At 35.9% G+C, this 23,360-nt stretch overlaps 1 protein-coding gene across 2 annotated transcripts in view; it reads right to left on the bottom strand.

The window, feature by feature from the left end:
* Positions 1–23,360, bottom strand: part of pde4bb (phosphodiesterase 4B, cAMP-specific b) — a 69,782-nt gene that overhangs the window by 30,715 nt on the left and 15,707 nt on the right. The window contains exons 3-7 of one of the 2 annotated variants that reach the window (XM_058747629.1): positions 18,201–18,421; positions 11,450–11,647; positions 5,056–5,092; positions 4,868–4,938; positions 4,461–4,510 (exon numbers count right to left, since the gene is read on the bottom strand). In XM_058747629.1, the coding sequence (XP_058603612.1) occupies positions 4,461–4,510; positions 4,868–4,938; positions 5,056–5,092; positions 11,450–11,647; positions 18,201–18,421 (577 nt within the window). Of the gene's footprint in view, positions 1–4,460; positions 4,511–4,867; positions 4,939–5,055; positions 5,093–11,449; positions 11,648–15,759; positions 16,076–18,200; positions 18,422–23,360 lie in introns of those variants that run through there. The other variant, XM_058747636.1, reaches the window with a different exon arrangement.

Raw genomic sequence — 23,360 nt, 5'->3', positions numbered from 1 at the left:
TATAAATACTTTTTTCTCACTTCTGCTGACTGATACATGCAAGCCGCTCTGGCGGATGACGTATGACAAAAACGCATGGATTCGCTACAGGATGCCTTTATTCACCCCCCGGAGCCGTATGAAGCATTATAAAGCTTGGAAGAGCAAGAATAATTTTTTATATAACTCCAAATGGATTCATCTGAAATAAGCAAGTCATATACACCAAGGATAACATGGGCTAATTTCAGTTTTGGGTGAACTAACCCTTTAAGTGGTCTAAATGTATTTATATACAAAGTTCTGGCATGAAACTCTAGATGGCGCAGTCCGATAGATCTAACTCAATATGACATAATGACGTAATTATCACATGGCACAGCTGATTAGTTCTCTTCTGTATCGGTAGCCAATGAGCTCGCTGCTAAACATTCAAATATTTGGCTAATGCTTGTGGTGGCAGTTGCAGCGCACTTCAGAAACCCTCCACCTTCCCCAGCTCCACCTGTATAGATCTGCTACGGGGTGATTATGCATGATAGGGGGGTTATACATATATGCAATATGTGCAGCAGCAATATTCCTTATATGCTCACAGCAGCATGTTGTGAATGTATTGGCAGTTGCAAGTCTCGGTACTTGCTCTGCCGCAGCAGCAGCAGCGTAGATAGACTGTCCTACCTGCCTGCTAACATATGTATTTCTATACCTCCGCTTTACTTCCTACCTTTTTGTGCAAACATGATATGTCATCAGCGCGTTCCATTACGCTATTGCAGACCAAGCGAGAATAGAAGGCGTTATTATTTTAATATTATGCGCTTTGTACTGTAAAGTTTTCTCACATGGGCTACGTTCACACTGTCAGTTTTTGGGATTGACAACCACATTTACTTACAGGTGTGAGTCTTGAAATGTCCCATTCACACAGCAGCTTACAGTTGCGTTTGCAATTGACTTTCTTTTAGCCTAATTTTTACTATGTTTTTGTAATTATCACGGGCTGTAATAAAAAACAAGTAGTCATATCCTAATACTGAGTAAATAAATACATTTGGTTCGAATAGCCTGGTATGGTAAGATGTCTTAAAATGTATTTCTTTTTTTAACATTTAAACTTAGACCACATTATTAGATTACCTTTTGACTTCATGAATACATATAAATGACGGCTTAATGATTTTTTATCTTTTTTATAATATTTTTAATAGGGGTGTTAACGCATGTGATTAATCAAAAGAATTTAACGCGTTCATATTTTTTTAACTCAAATTAATCGTTTGATAAGGTTTGACCCTAACTTCTTCCCGTCATCGCAGCTCGGAAGGTTATCTATCATTGTGTGATGAGGGCACAGCGAACCAGTGTTGCCAGGGTAACGGCACAAGTGGGCTATTTTGAAAATACAATTGTGGGAAAAAATTACAGAGCCGTGGTTTGCGGTTTTTTCGGCTACTTTTATAATGTGCCGCAGCCGCCCAAAGTGTATATAGACAAATAAAAATTAAAATAGATCCTTTTACTAATGTGTATTATACTTGGAATGTATCCCTGACAACCTAAGAACGGAGAGGAGGTTGTAACATCACAAACAACATGAGTTTCAACAGAGCATACATGTTAAGGCTTTTACACAGCAGAAATAAACTTGACAACAGCCACTATAGATTATATAAGATAATAAACACACGATTACGATAGATATGATCTGTATGTGATTTTCTCGAGGGGAATGTGTACATCTGAAATGCTAATTTGTGCTGCAAAAAGCTATAAATTGCATATTTTAACAACAGTAAACAACCAAATTCCACATGTGATCGTAAAAGGAAGTTATTACAAACACTCGATGGTGGTTTGAAGTGAGTTCTGAGTAAAAGTGTACTATTAACCTCATAAATTGTCTTATGTAGCATGATGCTAATATTAGCTCTAATGCAGCTGCAGAACAGGTCCAATTCTTCTTCATAATGAATTTTGTCATAATACTACATGTAAGGTAGCAAGAAATGTTTTGTATTTATTTAGAAATACTTTTGATAATAGTTGGGTAAATGTATACTGGGATTGAAGCGATGTGGCTTGGTAAACGTTTCATTGCCAGTTTAAAGGCTGGTAATGGCTGAATAAAAACAAAGGAATAATAATAAAAGAATAATAAGGATTATGTCTCATACCTGGCGAAGGTGTGAAAGGTTCTGTTTCCTTAAATTAGTTTGTCATGCATTTCTTTATTTCAACACATTTACAGGTAAATCCTAGTATTTTAAATTTGCGATTAATCATGATTAATCACAGTCCATGACTGTGATTAACGCGATTACATTTTTTAATTGATTGACACCACTAATTTTTTATAATATTATATAATATTTTATTTTTTAATATAATATATATTATAATTTAATATATAATTTAATATAATATTTTATATTTCTTTCTATAATATTTATGTGGCATTTAGTTTTTTTATGTCATTTATTTGATAGTTATGTATACATTATTTTATTTTAAATGTAAACCTGTTTTTGACCTCAAAATAAAGCACTTTCTCTCTGTACATGGTTGTGGGGATGAGCAGTTTTGTGGTGCTTGGAATTCTTTATAATTAATTAAAAACAAATATTGCCACATTGATGGCTCAAGAATGTGTAATTGTTCAAATAACACATTGTTTCATTTTAAAATATATAAAAAAAATTGTAACCAAGTGTTTTTCAAGTGTAATATTTCTGTAAAGGCTAGGGACAAAAAAAATGGACATTTCCATAGAATGACCCCTATATATTTTAGGCTATAAGTATGCGGCTATGTTACAGCTCCCCTTTGAAGCTCTTGTGCTTTTCTCCTTTTCCATCTCTCCAATCCTAATCTGCTCACAGGTGATTGGAGATGAGTTTTGTTCCCACTTTTGTTGCAGTTTGCTAATTTTTGTAAAATAGCTTCTGTTTTTGCTTTTCAGATAAAAGAGTGGTTTCAGTTTAATATGTTGCAGGCTCATTTATTGGTAATAAATAACTGATAATAAATAATATATACAAAAATATTGGGCTTGTTTTTGAAGCTGCGGTTGCTTATTTGTCTCACGAGAGATGGCAACTGTGGCACTCAACTGTTTGTGAAATGGAGCTTTGTGCTCGTGTATCCTACCTCTCTCATTTGGCACAAATCCAAATATTCCATAATATTCCCATATTTGCGATGTAACGTATCTGAATGCTAAACTATTATTTATTATGTAAATGATAAGCTTTGTACTTCAGTCGCGTTCCAACGGTGACACAGAGAAGGGCGCGCTGATGTTTGGCTCACTGTATTTTATTTTGATAAAGTACCAACTGTGCTGTCAAGTTAGCAATGCTGGAACTGATGTGTTTTGTGTGTGTGTGTGTGTGTGTGTGTGTGCGCGCCTGCACGATTATTTCAACTGTTTCCTTATACCACCAGAATCAACTTTAAACACTTGTCTTATTAATAATGCATCACTGCGTAAAGGTCTGCTTTTATTTGTGTACACTCACAATGAAAACAAAACATTGTGCTTTTGTAAAACAAATAAGATGTCGCTTTCTGCCATTTGAGTTTCCTTTCTGTGACAAATTAAGCGTGTCAAAAAACAAGGAACTGAAACTCAGCATATTTAGGCTACGTTACGTGTCGCACTGTTTTTTCCCCTTGTTTATCTGTAAACTAAATCAAATATATTTCAAGAATTTATTCCTTGTATGTACAGTATATATGTACTGCAGATTTGATATATATATATAACATAATGTAATAATATTTAGTATTTTCACATCTAGGTGGAAATTTTTTTTAATTTGTACTACTGTTTGTTCAAAATAAATGAAAAGAATCCGAGCATAGTAGATTTTTTTTCCCCCTGTTGTACCGAAATTGTATCGAACTGTGACATCTGTTTACCGTTCCACCCCTACTAAATTTGTTACTTTGGTATTCATAAGTTTGATGAATGTCCATTAAGAAGTTTAGTATGCCATTTGTTATTTATTTGTATATTCCTTTTGAAACATTTGAATAAACATATGGTCTTGGGCACTAAACTCCTGGGCTGAAAATAGGCCCTACTCTGGCCCTGTTTAAAAGTATCCATTTATTGGGTCCTTCAACATGTCCTGCCCAAACACAGGGAAGATAAAACAGAACTTGTCTTAAATAGTGATTTTATTAACAAAATAATTTTAATTTAATTTACTTGACACATTTCACATCCTCCACTGAGATTTCCCTTTTCCCCAGTACTTCTCTCAATTTAGCTAATAACTTGTTTGTTGTTTCATATTTATTCATAACACACATAATAGTATCCCCTTCATGATGCTATAAGCCTTCAAGTGAAGATGTTATGAGTAATTCAGCTGTAGATCTGCAGCTTTGTAACTACTGACTGATGCCACATTGAGGTTAACAACCATTGTAAGGGAACTTTCCTCAGTTTAACGTCTGTTAGAGGATCTTACCTGACAGGTTGGCTTTGGTCAATGGCGGTTGACTGCTGACTGGTGATCTTCTGTTAAATGAAGCAGGAAAATAAACACATTAATAAGATAAAAGCAGAAACTTAAATTTAATAGAAACTGATAATTCAATCACCAACTGAGCACAGTAGACTTATGTTTTTTTTTTTTTTTGTAATAAAGTCAAAGTATCTGTATATTTTGTTACAATGACCAAGCAAAAAAAAATACAATAAAAAAAATAAATAAATCACCAATACACATTTACCATTATCGTTATGAGGAAGGTCAGTACAGTAGGTTAGTGTAGTATTCATCTAGTCTGACAAAAAGTCATATTAAGTGAGTTCTGCCCTCTTGTGGTATTTCCTCACACTACACTTTATGATGCAAATGTAAATGTCACTTACTTGCTGGAGGGACACTGGACATTTGTCAGGATGCTGAAATTATTCCTAACAGTGCGAAGACTTGCAAGCACCTATTGAACAAAAAGACAGCAACGAAGAAGTGAAAGGACTCGAAACAGTCCACACATGTCAAATTATTCACATTTTGGTCTTAGTTTTCCAATTCAGAAAGCAAGAGCAAAATGTACCTGAGCAAAAGGAGTGACAATCAGGTCTTCACCGTGTCTGAGAACCAAAAAAGAAAGAAACAACACAAAAATCATGCATAATACAAAACCAAAATTCCGATAATCATTGGGTTAGTTCTTTAGTTCATGCACTTCAATGTACTTGTTGTCAATATACTAAGCAATATCTCAAGACCAGACTATCTCTCAGGTTTAAATAGGGTATGTTATGCAGTATTTCTGCATTGCTTTTGTAGTTTTGTACTGCAGTTGCAAAGAGTTGAATGATTTATTGCAGAAGTTCTCAGTCCTGTTCGTGGCGATGGAGTTTACTGCAGAGTTTAGTGTCAAACCTGTTCAAACACAGCTGCCTGTAGTTGTCTGGTGAACCTGAAGACCTTGATTTACCGATTCAGGTGTGTACCGATTGAGCTAAACTCTGCTGAAGTTATGTTAGACTGTGAAACAATTTGTCAAGGACTTTTTCTCTGAGGAGGCAAAGACCTAAAAAAATTATGAGAAAATAAAAAAAACTAATATTATGTACTATGAGATCAAAACATATTCAATGCACACTGTAAGTTAACAGCAGATAAAGTTTCAGATCCTTCCTTGTGCTCATAGGTTCTCATAGATGTCCTAAAACCTGATTAAAAAATTAAAAATTTCCTATATCCTATTACTGTAAATCTATCTAAATTAAAAATATATAGACTAATAAATAGACATTTCAAAAGTCGAAATGTTAACGAATAAATAAATGCCCTGCTAAGGTAAGAAATTATTAATAAATACATTTTTCACCAAAAAAAAATCAAGATTTAAGTTCCTGATTTCATTTATCAATGGATGCCTAAAGACATGCTTAGTGGGCTTCCCTCATGAATAATTAAAACATGAAACATGTAAAAATAAAATAAAACTAAATTAAATAAAAAGCAATAAACTAATAATAAACATTAAAATAAATGCAAAACAAATAAAAGCTAAAATAAGTAAACAAATAAATATAAACAAAATACAAAATACAAAATACTAATACAAATATATATATATATATATATATATATATATATATTAGTATTCACCAACAAAAAATATGATCCATCTGGGATTACATGAAGAAACAAAAAACTGACAGACTAGATCTTCAAGAAACCTACCTACAAAGCTATACTGAGTTTTATGTGTGAAAATGCTGTAAAGTGAGGATGCTTTCAAAAATAATGTCATGAATTGATTTTGTTTCTCAAGTACCTTCTGTTAACTAAATCAAATTAACATTTGGTGTGTGTGTGTGTGTAGTGGTGTAGTCTACGTGATACGCAGGTATAGCCTACGGCGGATACCCACTAGCAAAGGTCAAGGATTTCTGTATACCCACTTAAAAAAGCACGAGGATACGTAACAACATCTTTGTGACAGAACTTTCACGTTCATTCATAAATTTACCTCGTCTGTGTTGCGATCGAAGCACTGACTTTTTGAAAATCACACTGTTTCTGTTGATGACCAGTGCTATTGCGCAGCTCTTTCATTTCAACTGACTGGCTGAGGCCATTCTAAAATCATTTTCACATGTTTTTATGCCTTGCCCAATTAAACATTCAAAAGAGTTTATAAGCATTCAAACTCAGGACGCGGATAAACTCAAATGAGTACTCACGCGCCGTGTTCTGTGCGTACATGCAGAGCAAACGTAAACTTAAGTGAACGTAAACAGTTGAGAAAGAAAAAATCGGATGTGCATCATATTGGATGTATTGTCTCTTAAAGTGATCACGCCTATAATTTACTAGCTGCTGTCGGTGTCCTTAATGTTAATCCAAGAAATTAAATCAGAGAAAATCACTCACATCTTTTTACTGAACTACTTTATAGTTTAACAAGAATGAATCTATATTTAATTTATACAGTGAAGACTATGCAATGCTATTTTATATTTGATTATTCGGTTTCTGTACCTGGACACCTACAAACTTGAAAAAACGTAAACATTGTGTAAATAGCACAGATAAATATATAGAACAAACATGTATTAAACTATTTAAAACAGGGCCCACAGGTACAACCTGCACCGGGGCCCCGCAAAAATCTAATATATTTTGTATTTAAATACATTTAATCTTAGTATTTCTGTATTTTCAAAATACATAAAATACTTTTTGCCAATCAACCTCTTTATTAGACTGCTGATTTCCTGTATCAACTAGTTCAGACATGCCACTGTCATTCATGTGAGCTGCAGCTGTATGACTCCATCTGGAATTGGGTAATGAAATTTTCTGGATTCCTGTAAGCAAATAAGGAATAATACTGCCTTTGTGTGCTATCAAAATTTCCTACTTCCAATTTCAGAAGTCCTGATTACAAGCTTGTCGAATTCAAGTGCTTTACTGTTGAACTGAATAAGAATCGTGGAGGATGCCAGGTTTCCTGGGAATATCTTATTGAAGCCAAAATCATAGATATTCAAGATATTTAATTTTGATTAAAATGTAGCATCACATTTGTTGACAACTATATAAACATTCACAGTGCCATCTTTATAGTTAGCTTATTGATGATTCTGGATTTTCAGTCAAATACATGCTGTTTTGCTGTGTATAAAACATACAAAATGCTTGAAATGGTTATTGCATTACTATGTGCATGACTTTAACATTAAAACAAGGTGATCTTGCATTTGTGGGGGAAAAAAGCATACCTGTCCCAGCAGCAACTGTTTTCCCCTCCACCATGTTTAAAGTTTATGGCCTGCACAACTCAGAAACTTGGGTATAAAACTTATAGTAGAAAGCAGAAAAAATGACAACAGCATTCATGTCCAATTTCCAGCTAGAAAAGTCATATATACAACCCGAATTCCGGAAATGTTTAGACGTTTTTTAAATTTGAATAAAATGAAAACTAAAAGACTTTCAAATCACATGAGCCAATATTTTATTCACAATAGAACATAGATAACATAACAAATGTTTAAACGGAGAAATTCTACTCTTTTATCCACGAAATGAGCTCATTTCAAATTTGATGCCTGCTACAGGTCTCAAAAAAGTTGGCACGAGGGCAATAAAGGGCTGAAAAAGCAAGACATTTTTAAAAGATTCAGCTGGGAGAACATCTAGCAACTAATTAAATTAATTTACATCAGGTCGGTAACATGATTAGCTATAAAAGGGATGTCTTAGAGAGGCAGAGTCTCTCAGAAGTAAAGATGGGCAGAGGCTCTTCAATCTGTGAAAGAGTGCGTAAAAAGATTGTGGAATACTTTAAAAACAACGTTCCTCAACGTCAAATTGCAAAGGCTTTGCAAATCTCATCACCTACAGTGCATAGCACAGCGGTTCTCAATTCCAGTCCTCACTCCCCCCGCTCTGCACATTTTGTGTGTATCTCTTATCGCTTTAGATGATTGTTCTATTCGAACGTAAGTGTCCTGCGAAGTGGACATCACAGGATATTCCGCCATGATTCCAGTTTGAAGCGAGCGTATATGTTTCATTTAAAGGTCATTAAAGTGTACGAGATGTGAATTTAAATTTTATTTATTTACAGATGCATTTATGTCACACTCTAGTAAATTTCGTCTGTGTGTGAAGACGCTGCAGGTGGTGTCGTAGCGCAAATATGTGAATGAATGTTCCGAAGTGAAGTAAACTTCAACGGATTTCCCTGCTCAGGGAGTAGGAAGCAATGGACACTGTGTAGGGATCATGTAAGTCGGAACACAGTTCATGCATGGAGCTCATCGGCATGATTTTTGTCATTACTAAATGGGCCCAGGAATACTTCCAGAAAACACTGTCAGTAAACATAATCCGCCGTGCCGTCTGCAGATGCCAACTAAAGCTCTATCATGCAAAAAGGAAGCGCCGTCGTGTCCTGTGGGCCAAGGCTCATTTAAAATGGACTGTTTCAAAGTGAAAATGTGTTCTATGAAGGTTTTAGAGCAACATATGCTCCCCTCCAGACAACGTCTATTTCAGGGAAGGCCTTGTGTATTTCAGCAGGACAATGCAAAACCACATACTGCAGCTCATACAACAGCATGTCTTTGTAGTAGAAGAGTCCAGGTGCTGAATTGGTCTGCCTGCGGTCCAGATCTTTCACCTATAGAGAACATTTGGCGCATCATTAAACAAAAAATACGTCAAAGACGACCACGAACTCTTCAGCAGCTGGAAACCTATATCAGGCAAGAATGGGACCAAATTCCAGCACCAAAACTCCTGAAACTCATAACCTTGATGCCCAGACGTCTTCAAACTGTTCTGAAAAGAAGAGGAGATGCTACACCATGGTAAAAATAGCCCCGTCCCAACTATCCTGAGACCTGTAGCAGGCATCAAATTTGAAATGAGCTCATTTAGTGCATAAAACTGTACAATTTCTCAGTTTAAACATTTGTTATGTTCTCTATGTTCTATTGTGAATAAAATATTGGCTCATGTGATTTCAAATTCTTTTAGTTTTCATTTTATTCAAATTAAAAAAATGTCCCAACATTTCCGGAATTTGGGTTGTACAAAATAATAAATAAATAAAAATAAATAAAAAATATTGGATAGCCTGTGAAGGCAGCATAAGATGCATAAGGTAAGGATGTCATAGTCATTTGTACTTTTTGATTAAGGTTAAAATGGAACACCATTCAGATTTGCATTTAGTTAGCAATAGCATGAAGGAAAAAAGAGTTCTAGCAAGAGGAACATAGAATTAGCACTAGTCAGTCTTGATTTTTATTTTTATTTTGGTCAGATTTTGGTTTTATCAACTAGTTAGTCAAATGTGTTCGCTAAACTTTAAGCATTACTGCTTGCTATAGCGATATTAAACAATATAAACATTGACGATGATATAAAGTGTAAATCAATTGAACTTTTTCTGTATCATTTATATATTGTCATGGTATGCAAATATATTTGTGGAGCTTTTAGTGGGCAGGAGTTATTGACACGTCAGAGCGATAAAGTATGTATTTTGTGTATTTTCAAAATACAAAATATTGTATTTTCTCACACAGTATTTTGTATTTGTATTTAAATACATTTTTCCACACAGTATTTTGTATTTTTATTTTAAATACATTTTGATGCAAGGTCAGGCTAGGGAATTTAAAAACAGGCACTCTTAAATGTGCATTGAAAATTGCCAGCTGATAAAACCTGTGCTCCAGGGACCACATTCAGGAAAAATGTAGCTCTTAACTGGCTGAGTTAGATGGTTAACACAGTAGAAAATCAGTCCAGTCTCCCCAGCTGTAAATGTCATTGGCTGTCTTGTGTTGCTTGTAATAAATTGACATGTTGATATCACATAAGCAGTCTTTCAGAATGCTGTCAGTTAAATGTAGATGCATACTGTACACATTAGTGAGTGGTGCTTATGGCGTGTCGCTTTGGGACGGGTGAGGGAGGGAAAAAACACAGTATGCTCTCTTCAAAAAACTAGACCACACCACTGTGTGTGTGTGTGTGTGTGTATATATATTTATATATGTGTGTGTGTGTGTGTGTGTGTATACATTGGGCCTCATTCATGAAACATGAGCAGAACAAATATTTTTGTGTAAATCGTTTGTCAATGGAGGAGGGGCGGGACAAATACTACATCGACCAATCATCTTACTTGTACAACAACTGAACAACAATAGAGAAGTTAATATTACTGGTTACTGCATTTTTATATTCAGTAATATTCTTCAAAATGAGATGATGAAGATGCCGTGGATATTCCTAATCATAGCAACCAAAGCGTCTATCATTTGTGCCAACAAAGCGTTCTCAAGCACTGCCAGCTGGCCGTTTTCAGAAGAGCGCCTGACATTTTTTCAGTTGGCTAAAAACGCTTTGGTGGACACACGTTAATGAATATTTATTGTTAGGCATATGGTCTATTAGTCTTTTATGCATTTATGCAATATACTGGAGCCAAACCTGAGAAAGTAGAACAGAATATTCCACTGGATTCCTGGACATGCAATTTGCGCAGTTGTAATTCATAGGCGGGGATTATCCTATGCTAATTGTGAATGAGCGTGCCCCTGCGCCCTATTTACGAATGATTGGAATTCATTAACATACGCATGTTTAACTATCAAATCGGAAGTTTACGAAGCGTTTGTGAATCCGCAGGAGAGTTTTCGGGAATTTACTCCTATATTTACGAATGTTTCATGAATGAGGCCCATTGTGTATATGTGTGTGTGTACATTGGGGTCTGGCTCAAATTAAATGAAAAGCATGCATGGATACACATGGATAATCCACTTGAAAAAGCACTTCACCTTTGGCTTGCTATTTTCAATAAACTGTGATTTTGCAGCAGAACTGAGCACGTTTGATTTATAGTATCAGCATTAGTCTATTATAATGTCGGTAAAGGTGTAAAAAAGTGCTGAGTTCTTACTCACAGCTGCTCTCCAACAAGCGAGGAGTTGCGAGAGGTGGATTTGGGAGAGAGGTCGTAGTCGCTGTCCGAGCGGTAAAGGAAAGACTCCCGCCGTTGACCGTGACTGGCCATGTTGGGATGAAGGACCAGACCAGAGCCCGGTGACGCCTGCAGGTCCAGTGGACTACAGCCGATAGAGGGGCCATTCTCCACCTCCAAACTACACAGAGGGACACAGAAAAACAACACGGTGATCAGATGAATTAAACACCACCCCATAAACGAAACAGTTAGTCTGCAACATGAAAATAACTGATTTTCTGCTTTCAAAATCATACTCTTTATATATTGTTTAAATCCGCCCATTAATGGGACGTCAAAATGAAACAAATTTGTGGTTGTCATTTTACAAAACGGTCTGACATTTTCCTCCTGTCTAAGTGGGTGGTTCGTATTGAGAATAAGCTAGAAAGTGGACCAGACTGAAGAACTTTGTCATGAGAGACGAAGAGGGCGAAATAAAAGGAGGGTCAGGATATCCAAAATATGGTTTGTGAAGCAGAACAAAGCTGATCTAGAAAAGCTCAGAGGCCTAAAACACAAGCCTGACTGAGTCAGTGTATCTCCAATGAATGAAGGCAAAAAAGACAGAAGGATGTCAGAGTTAAAAAGAGAGATGGAGAAAACCATTGAGAGGAATGTCCTGCAGTCAATGCAAGAGCTAATGGAAAACAACATTGAACAGAGATGAAAAGATTGATGGGGAAGAAAGGAATCGTGGAGAACAGGTCAAAATTGATGCTTTGAAGTGAAGGTCATTGATCTGCCTGCATCAGTGAGAAAGCAAAGGGAAAGACAATTTGACTTCAATAAAAATAAATACTGAAAACAATTTTCTGTCTTTTCATATCAGGGATATTTGGAGAGTAATATATATGTACACACACACGTTTCATAGCTGTACATGCGTGATACATGATGTCAACCCCATCAGATTTTCCTCTATAAATTACATACAGTACATAGTCAGTATGAAACCATTCTGTAGATTCAATTTAGTCTTAATCAGTGTTGAAAACTAGATGCAATGCCGTTCAACAGTTTGGGATCAGTAAGATTTGTTTTGTTTGCTTGAGTCTTGTGCTCATCAAGGCTGTATTAATTTGATAAAAATACAGAAAAATCCACAATATTGTGAAATATTATTGCAATTTCTAATATCGGTTCCCTATTTTAATATACTTTCAAATATAATTTCTTTCTGTGACGCAGCGCTGAATTTTCAGCATCATTACTCCAGTCTTCAGTGTCACATGATCCTTCAGAAATCATTCTAATATGCTGATTTATTATCAGTGTTGAAGTCAGCTACCCTGTTTGTAGAGCAGCATCTCGGAGATCTCAAATCAATGTATTAGAAGAAGTCATTACTCCACTTTCTGCACATGACATCATTAACGTTGCTAGTTAGTTTCTACAATAACATACTATGGTGGTTAAGCAGCAAGGAAATGCACGGGAAAAGCACTTAAGTAACAGACTAAAGTCCAGCAACTGAGATTATAGAGCTCCTAACAACTTGGCATTAGTCAAGTGTAATTAGACTGTAAAGGCTAAAAAGGGAATTCCCATGTAGCACAGAGGGAACAAGGGGAAACTGGATTTTCCATGTAGGACAGAATGTTGCTCAACCAACCTAAATAGGCTGAGCCTTACCTCTGTTCATTGTTATATTACTCTAGCTAAGTGTACAGTACAAGGGAAACCATGGCATGACCACAGCTACTATTAGAGAAAGTAATATTGGTTGGCTTAGGCTATATCTATAGTAGTGGTCATGACCTCTGACTATAAGGAAGTATTGCTTTGATTCAAGTGTATATAGGTGGATAGGGACTAAATAAAGTACTTTTAAAGAAGAGCAAGCATGGCTGGTCATCTAAATAGCATTAGTCAATTAGTACTGTCTAATGATCAAGACCATTTAGTTTGTGACACATAGATGGCCGCCGTGAGACTATGAGCAACACTGGAATCGCAATGAACTAATCAAAAGTAAAGAGTGCAATAGAGTAATCAAATGTCTCAAAAATTATTCTAAGTATAAATGATCAATTATCAACTGGCATTGCAGCTCAAAATCTAAAGCCATTATAAAATGAATTCGTAAGATTTTAACTGAATTTGAATTACCGAAAAGACCATTGGATTCCATTGTTTGACCACTTGGGTGGGCCTTACAAAATATTTCACATGATAGTAAACATTATCGCCATATCTGGCAGTTTTCAATTGAATGACTGAGTATGGAAATAAATGTGTTTTCTGAGAAAATGAAACAAATGGGAAGTAAAATGTATTATTAACATCTGTGCTAATATTTTATTGCTTAGATGTTAAAAAGTGTCTACTAATCCATTGTCTGTTTTGGGTTGACATAATGAACAGAAAGAATGCAAAACAACTATAAAAGAAAGCACACTGAGAAGGCATCTCAGCTGACAGATAAACAGGCCACCGAGTGACACGGTTAAGAGGAACTGGGGGAAATGACATTGGGCGTTGTGCCAGAGGGTTGCGAAGGGTGTCTGACGACACATTCAGAATTGTACAAAAAGCTGTCAAAGCCTTTGGTAGAAGAGCCTAGCAACTATCACCTCCTCTTACATGTGTGTGTGGTAATAGGCTGGTTTTGCAAGAGTCTAGTTACTGGTGAAAATGCAGCATCATCATAACTGGCGTTTGGAGGGCAGAAACTCTACTGGGAATTTGAGAACACAATAGGTTTTTGATTTTTTTTGTACGTTTTCTGAAAATGTGAATAGTGCCTGCCCATGAAAAACTCACCACTGTGCTGCTGGGGTGTTGTTGATGGTTGCTAAGGTTCTTTTTTAAACAATAATTCATTAAATCTCTAAAACAGGCCTAATATAATATAAAGGTTGTTAAACAATGATAAATACTTCTGAAGGAATTCTTCTGCTCACCAAGGCTGCATTTATTTGATCAAAAGTACTGTAAAATAGTAATACTTTGAAATATTATTACAATTTAAAATGATTGTTTTCTATTGTAATATATTTTGAAATGTAATTTATTCCTGTGATGCAAAGCTGGATTTTCAGCATCATTACTCCAGTCTTCAGTGTCACACGATCCTTCAGAAATCACTCTAATATACTGATTTGAAGTTGAAGAAACATTTCTGATTATCAGTGTTAACAGTTGTGCTGCTTCATATTTTTGTGTTTTCATACATTTATTATTCAGGATTTTTGATGAATAGAAAGTTCAAAAGAACAGTATTTATTTGAAATCTAACATTATAAATCTTGTCACTGTCACCTTTAAACAATTTAATGCATCCTTTGCCAAATAAAAGTATTAATTTCTTTACTGCCTTCAAACTTTTTTTAATTGATTTTCAACTTAGTTCAACCTAGTTTTTTCTTCCTAGACCTTTTAATTATTGCCAATAGTAAGTCAACACAATACAATACAATATTTATTTATAAAGCACATTTAAAAATGACCAAAGTGCTGTACAGTATAGAATAAAAACTTAAAAATAAAAATGAATAAAACAAGGCTGAAATTCAAAACACAACAATAATAAAGCAATAAATCAAAGTCAATATTTTTTATTATACCATCATTGTACATTATTCCCAATGATTCATGGGATGAGCATTTTCATATACTGTACTTTTTGCTTCAAGTCAAAGTGAATGATGTTTTGCCTTCAAATGTAATGATGTAATTCCTCTCTGAGATCCAAAGCTGCAGGAAAAGCAGGTGGTCACTGTTGTTAACTATATTAACTATGACTTTTGCCTCGATAAACTCCTAATTTGCTGCTTTTTAATAGTTAGTAAGGTAGGTGTTACGTTTAGGTATGGGGTAGTATTAAGGGATCTAAAATATGCTCATGCAGAATAAGGCATTAATATGTGCTAATAAACAGCCAGTAATATGCATGCTAGTTAACAGTGAGAATGGGTCCTTAAAATAAAGTGTTACCATAAAAACCATTAACTATGACTTTTGCCTCAATAAACTCCTAATTTGCTGCTTATTAATAGTTAGTAAGGTAGTTGTTAAGTTTAGGTTTAGTGATGTAGAATATGATCATGCAGTACTAATTAAGTACTAATAAACAGCAAATATTTTATTAATAGCCATGCAAATAAGCAATTTAATAGTGAGACTAAAGTACTAAAGTGTTGCCATTTTTTTAATAGCGAGAACTGGACCTTAAAATAAAGTGTAGCTTTAATTGTAGCAATTAAAGCAAGGATCCAGCCAGACAAGGTTGCAAACACTGAGTCTTACCAGGTATGAGACACAGCCACTGTGAAGCGTCTGCGTTGGCGGACTGTTTTATTCACCGCCAGCTTTCTGAACATGCCTGGCCAGTTTTGGGGCGCATTTCTTGCACCATCTGCGAGCTCTTTCACATCAGACTGACAGCCCGTGTCCAAACCGATCTCCATCCTCTGACTGACAGGGCAAATGTCAGCATCTTGTTTTAAATCCATGAGGAAGTGTCATATGCACAGGTTTGTTAAAGCCTTGAATCCCACGGTTTGGCTGTATAAGTGTGTTGAGGTTCTGTGTAGGCCGGACTCTGTTTCACACTCATTCTCTGTCACTATCTGCTTCAGTCCTACCCTTTCCCCTCTATCCTCCCCTCTTGCCTACTCGTCGGGCCTCTGCCCGGCACACCCTCCCCTCCCAAGAGTCGCCTTGCTGGAATGTTCTTGGAGTTTCTACTTGGCCCAGTTTAGATGGAGCCTGAACCTGATACAGATAGACAGGTGCGGATGGAGAGGCAGCGTTAAGCGATACACTTGGTGTAAACAGCAGTGTGTCTTGACAGACAACGTCTGATCTATTCAACCAAATCAGGTGTAAATGGGGACAACGTGAACTGGACATACATACATTTATATACACCGATGAGCCATTACATTATGACCACTTATCTAATAACCTGTAGGACCTCCTTTAGCCCACAAAACAGTGGCCACACGGTGAGGCATTGATTCGACGAGGTGCCGCAGGAGCCTCTGTTGGTAATCGACATATCCATGCTCGGCCATCAACGTGATGCATCAGGAATCTTGAATCATCAGAGCAGGCCACTTTTTCTTCCAATCATCCACAGTCCAGTCTCGATGATCTTGTGCTCATTTCATGCGCTGTTGGTGATGGCGTGCAGTTAGCATGGGGGATCACCACTGTTGTAGATGCTGGTGATTCAATGTGCCGTTAACAATGTGCGACAGCCTCTGCTCCCCTCTGGTGACACACGGCTGGACGACGGTTTGTCATTTGGCCATCTGTGCACCCCTTATGATACGTACTCACTACAGCGGCCCGTGAACAACACACAAGACGCACTGTTTCAGAGACTCGAGTTCTAAGGCGCCATGCCATCACAGTTTGTCCTTTATAAATCAGCATTTTTTCCCATTCTGACCTTGAACGCTCCACTGACCAAAAGCCGGTCCTCGAGTGGAATATATAGCTACCGCTCTGTGAACTGCACCTGCGGCACCATTCAGTTACCAGATGTGCTCATTGTTTTTTTTTTACCCCACTGACAGATATTTGTAGCAAGAAGAATTCATATTTTTCAGTTGCATCTCAAGTAAATGTATCTTGATTAAAGGATGTTTAAATATTTGTATTGGAAAACAAAACAAAATTACTGAGGAAGATATTCAGTTTTTGCAGTGCATGCAACATCTAATGCAATGACTTTATGATATGAACTTACGACCTTCATCCGATTTAAGGCCTTTTAAGTCCTTAATTTATGGAAGGAATAATTAAGACTTTTTAAGACCTGCAAGACCCCCAAAATAATGTGTAACCCACAAAAATGAAATCCGTCATTCAAAACACATTTTATTTTCATGAGAAAATGAATTGATTTACTGTAAATTGTTGATTATGAATAGATGTTCCTATGCTCAAAACAAGCATACATTTTCATTGTTACTATGAACCTCGTATGGCCAAAATAAAAAAAAAATAGTACTGTCAAGATTTACTAAAGACGTGCAGTGAAGAATTAGCGCTGAAAAGGTGTGGACACAATTATTTTTGCACCTGATCTTATTGAATATGCATTTGTAGGAGTTTCCCTTTCAGACGTAAAATTTATGGGAGGAGACATTAAAATATATCCCGCAATGCGATTTACAAACATTTGCGCTTGTCAAATTACTGGTATTTACGCCATTATTTAATGCCCCAAAAAAGCATGTCTTAAACTATTTTGCTCTTGAAATGGCTGCAATTATTGTTGCTAGGAAGAGGCACCACAGAGAACAGAGGGTGGTAGAAGGAAGAACATATCCTTACGCTAATTTGAGTTGTGCTTGGTAGATTGCGTTGGTTAATTATGGAAATGAGATGTTGTGTCTGTGTTCTTTAATTTGCATGTTGTCAGTAAATCACCCGCAGAAATGTCCACGCCCTTCGGCGCTGTTTTGCCTTGTTTAGTAATACTGGCCTTCAGTCGGTTAGTGCAGTGTCAAACAAAGTTTTATTAAAAAAGAACTATTTAGCATTTGACATCATTATAGGTTCAAAAAAGTGAATCATCTATTCTGTTTCTGAAACTCAGGAAGTGATATTTTGGGATTTCATTGGTCAAACAAAATACAAAGCACTTAAAAGTTGAACCTTGAATAATCTTTGACCGTTTATGTGCTGACACAATGTTCTGGTGTTGTATTTGTTAGATTGAACACTGAGCTCACCTATCAGGTGGCACTGGTGTAATATCTATACGCGGTGGAGTAATGAAGCCCAGTGACGTGGGTCTGGAAACGTGATCTTCATGAGGACTGCGGGCCCTCTCTGCCTGTCTCCATGACAGCGGCGGCAACACAAGGGTTCCTGAGTGGCGTCTGGGGCCTCGCCAGAGATCCACACCCAACGTGGCTCCTGAAGACGTACATGCTGAGAGGTCCTTGCTGTCCTAACGGCATAAAAACAGAGCAGAAATGTTGCAGCTGTCCACTATACATCATCACCTGCATACAGTATGATCACGTACAATCAATGAACTCATCAGGAACAATCAATTAATACATGAATAAACAAATGAAATAATGTTTGTAAAAATTATGCAGTGTGTTCACGTATACACTCTACAACTGAGTGAATATGAAATCAAAATTGATCCTTTTCATAACAAATCCAGGTTCCAGGTCTTAATTTTAAATGATTTATCAGGGTTTGTCATACCAAAGAACAAAATATTTCATCAAATTTTAATAACGTGCTTGGCTTCTGAATGATCAACTACCCTTCCCTTAAAACCACCTGATATATACAATCCAATTAATTCCTGATGGATAAAATTAAGTCCATTTTAAATTATTTCCTCAGATAAACCCAATAAGTCTCTTATGTTCATCAAAGCTGCATTTATTTGATCAAAAATACAGTAAAAACAGTAATATTGTGAAATATTATTACAATTTAAAATGACTGTTTTCTATGTTAACATATTTTAAAATGTAATTTATTCCTATGATGGAAAGCTAAATTTTCAGCATCATTACTCCAGTCTTCAGTGTCACATGATCCTTCAGAAATCATTCTAATATGCTGATTTGCTGCTCAGTTATTATCAATTATTTTTGGTGCTCAAATATTAATAATAGTTCTTATTATTATCATGATGAAAACAGTTTTTGCTAATTAATATTTTTGTGAAAACTGACTCTGATGAATACAAAGTTGAAAACAACAGCATTTATTTGAAATAGAAAACTTTTATGAATGCCTTTACTTTCAATTTAATGTATCCTTGTCAAATATATATATTTTTTTAAATCTTACGTACCCCAAACTTTTGAATGGTAGTACATCATTAAATATTAGATATCAGCATATTAGAATGATTTCTGAAGGATCATGTGACACTGAAAGGGTTAGTTCATCCAAAAATGAAAATTCTGTCATTAATTATATGATATCAGTGTAAATTAATCCATCATTAATGTCAGCGTACAGTGCATGCACATCAAGCTTTGGGTGATATACGGCGCTCTAGGGAGCGAGCCTCTCATTTACGCTACGTGACTGATGTAGAGCACTGTTCAGTTTCTACTGCTGCAGCATGTTGACTCTATCTCCTGACAGTTCTTTATAGATACAGCGTGTTTAACGAGTGGCTCCCTCAGCGTGATTGCATATCACTGTCAGTGGAGCCGCTGGACAACATCCTTTCTTAACAGCCTATAGCAGAAGACTCAATTCATCACCACGAAATATGTTTATAGCTCAATCAAAATTGCCCAGAAGAGAGGAGCGTTACCAGGAATTCCTCGAGCACGGCGTGTATATTGGGATAGCTAACTGATGAGAATCCAGATATTGAGGAGGGAGAGAGAAAACAGTTACTGCTTCTGTTTGACTGGTAGAGTATCAACGTGAGTTTAGGACTGGCTATAATTCTGGGAAATGTATTGACACTTTGATGGAAAGCCGTATCAGAAAGCAACGGCAGTAATTGGGTGAATCTCATGAAACCTGTCTAGAACAAGTCTGGGTCATATTTCATCCCAAAGCCAGAGGAAACAAATGAAAAAATTTGATTTTACAAGAAGAAAACTCTATTACAGGATCATTAAGGGTCATTTTCATTCAAAATTCTCATTACTGTAATGCGTCTGGATTTGATTAATTTATGTTTTAGTTTACAGTATTTTTTATTTAATGATTTACATGAATTGCCATGTGAATAATGTCACAATGAAACAAAAATGTATGGTCCTACAATAGGAAACATTAATATAATATAATATAATATAATATAATATAATATAATATAATATAATATAATATAATATATAATATAATATAATATAATATAATATAATATAATATAATATAATATAATATAATATAGGGGTCTATCTTGAACAATCTGTTGTACAGTGAAATTTAAAGCATTGAAACGAAATGTTTTTTACTGGGCAACAGTGGAAGGTCATAGGTAAAAATGGCTTCATGTGGATTAGAAGGCCCAGTCAATTAATGGAGGGGAAATTAAATGAAAGGAAAGGGGAATCCCATGAGAAGCCTATGAAGTATCATCTAATAATCATGTCACGCTTTACAGAAGTTACAGCCATTGCAATACAAGCGACGCCTCCTCAGCTCAGACAGCATTAAAGCCCTGAAGGCTGCTATGCTCTGCATTGAATGAGAAAAACAAGAAATGAGATATTTTCATTGACTGAATTGAGGGAAACATGGTGAAGAAGGATAAGGCTGTCCATAGGCATTGATCCAGTAAATAAATAAGTAAACAAATACATAAAAGAGACATAAAGATATACATGGATGTATGCCCAGAGACCGGCCGATCGCTGGGAGGATCGGTAACCATGGCAACCACTCCGACTCCTTTAAGAATGAGTATGATTGAGGGTTAAGCTACAAGGCTTGTCAGTAAACACGTACGGCCAGAGCACAGCAAGGGGAGGATGGGGTCTTGAGGGGTTTGGATATGACTGGAAAACCAATGCTTGGCTTCCTTTGGACCTCACAAAATCCACTTCAAATATTTGAAGTAGGAAAAAATGTGCCTGCCCATTAAGAGTGGAATAATGGTGTTATTTTAAGCCCTGCAGTTTGGGAAAACGCTAATGCCCAAATCAATAAAGCCCAAAGAGATCATGAGCATCAGACAAACATACTCTCTCCTGTAGCTTAGAGGAACAGATGGACTGCATGTCCTCTATGTTCCCCTGCCTTCCTGCAGTCATATGCCTCTGAGTCAATGAGAGTCACAGCCTCACATTCACAGCACTAAAACCAGCCTACAAATGTTTTAATATCTGTCAAATGAGAAACTGACCAATAATTGTTTGTTCTATGAAACATGCATTGCATAAGCAGCTGTAGATATTATTGTCACTGGTGCATTTCAATCAGAACATCACATGGGCTATTCACACTTGAAATTGTTCCACACTGTACACTGGACTGCTGTCCTATTTCTGCATATTTACAATGTCAATAGCATTGACTGGACAAATACAGCTCGCGGCGGACATGCGACCTATTCGTCCATCTGCAAAAATGCCCACTCTGGCTGTTAACAAATAATATGGACTCATATCAGTTGACCATTTTTATTTTTGTCTCAGATGCTGAAACCAAATACAGAGTGCAAGAGTTCAAATTGCACAAATATTTAAATATTGAATTTCCTTTTAAATTTACAGTAACCCCCAAAAATATGGTGACAATGTATCAAGTATTACAGGATGGCATATTGGTATCTGTATATTTCACAACTTATAAGTTGAAACTGAAAATTTATAATATATAATTTATGACTGCTATTAAAAGGAATTGAATCAACACTAAACAGATTTGAGCTGAATAATGACACTATTAACTTCTCTTCTGCTTTATAGTTGCATTGAGTTTGTTTCATAACTGATGAACTTTGTAACAGTGACACTGTTATTGAACGAAATTAATCAACATTGAATTAAATTGAGCTGAATAATGACACCATTATCTTCTAAAGAGCTGCTTTACAGCCAAAATTATATTAGCTTCATAATTGATGAATTCTGCAACACTAATACTGTTATTTTCCTGTTTATTACATGTAAAGCTGCTTTGAAACAGTCTGTATTGAATAAAGCGCTATAGAAATAAATGTGACTTGACTTAATTTACTGTACCAATATACTTAAACTACCCAAATCTACTTTGTATGTTAAAATGTACTGATAACTACCATCAAAATATAGGTAGTACAGTAGAAATTCACATGAAGAATCAGAGTTCAGCATAAGTTCTGAAAAAATGGCCAAGAGTAACACACATGACACTAAAATAATTCAATAAACATTAACACACAATGCAGATAACAAAAATGGGAAAAAGCATATATGACGTGTCATGCTTTTACTCTTTTTCACCTAAATTATGGTAATTCATATATTTTTTTAAACTATACACATTTGACAGTATTTTACAGTAAAATTTGGCACTGTAGCTATATGTTAAGGTAATTTAGAGTTAACCAATTAACAGCCATTTGTTGTAGCATTTTTTGTCTTTTTCTGTATAAATCATAAACATTTTCTACACTTACTCTGACAACAACTCTGTAACATTTCAGCATCACAAAGCTTCACAGCATATACCTTTGACACTTTATTGGCTTGAACTAATAAGCAACCAGCCTAGCAACCGCATAACAATGTGATAAAAACCATCCACATTGTCCTAGTACAGCAACTTATGCACAGGCAAGCACCACTCAATTTCTCAATCAAAAGAGTGAAAATCTACACTATGCAAATGATTTTTCAAAGTTGCAAATAAAACAATGATTATTGAAGAAGTACCCTGTACAAAAAATACTATTTCAGCCTTTCTACTTCAAAATTTCATGTTTAATTCAATGTATTACTTTCCATTTCTTTGTGAAATAACTGAACAGCATCTGTTTAAAAAAGGGTTTGCAGTCTTTCTACATCCACATCTGAGTGGCAGAAAAACTCAAACTCCTGGCTGAGAAAGTCTCAGTAAGTAATCAGATGCACTTGTTCTGGAGAAGGATTTCAATGAAGAGGGTTATAGAGGGCTGCTGCCACAGACCGAGCAGGGATTCAGAGGTGGCTGTTAATCATACGCAGGAGAGGTGAGTGTCAAGCATTCATTGAGTGCTGGTGAAGAAAGGTGAGAACTAATAATGAAGAAATAATGTCATATCTCTTTATTACTTTTCAAAGACAAAAAAATATATCGGCCAGCATAACATAAGTTAGGAAAATACAGAGTGTACCTTTCTTTAAAGGTCATGTGTGTAATTTCTGCGTGACTAATGCACCAGATGGAGAAATAATGATCGTTTACCCAAACACTTTCACTGCCGC

This window comes from Onychostoma macrolepis, chromosome 02, assembly GCF_012432095.1.
Source record: "Onychostoma macrolepis isolate SWU-2019 chromosome 02, ASM1243209v1, whole genome shotgun sequence".
Taxonomy (NCBI): domain Eukaryota; kingdom Metazoa; phylum Chordata; class Actinopteri; order Cypriniformes; family Cyprinidae; genus Onychostoma; species Onychostoma macrolepis.
The sequence above is the reverse complement of the archived record's forward strand: the minus strand, read 5'-3'. Positions and strand labels throughout refer to the sequence as shown.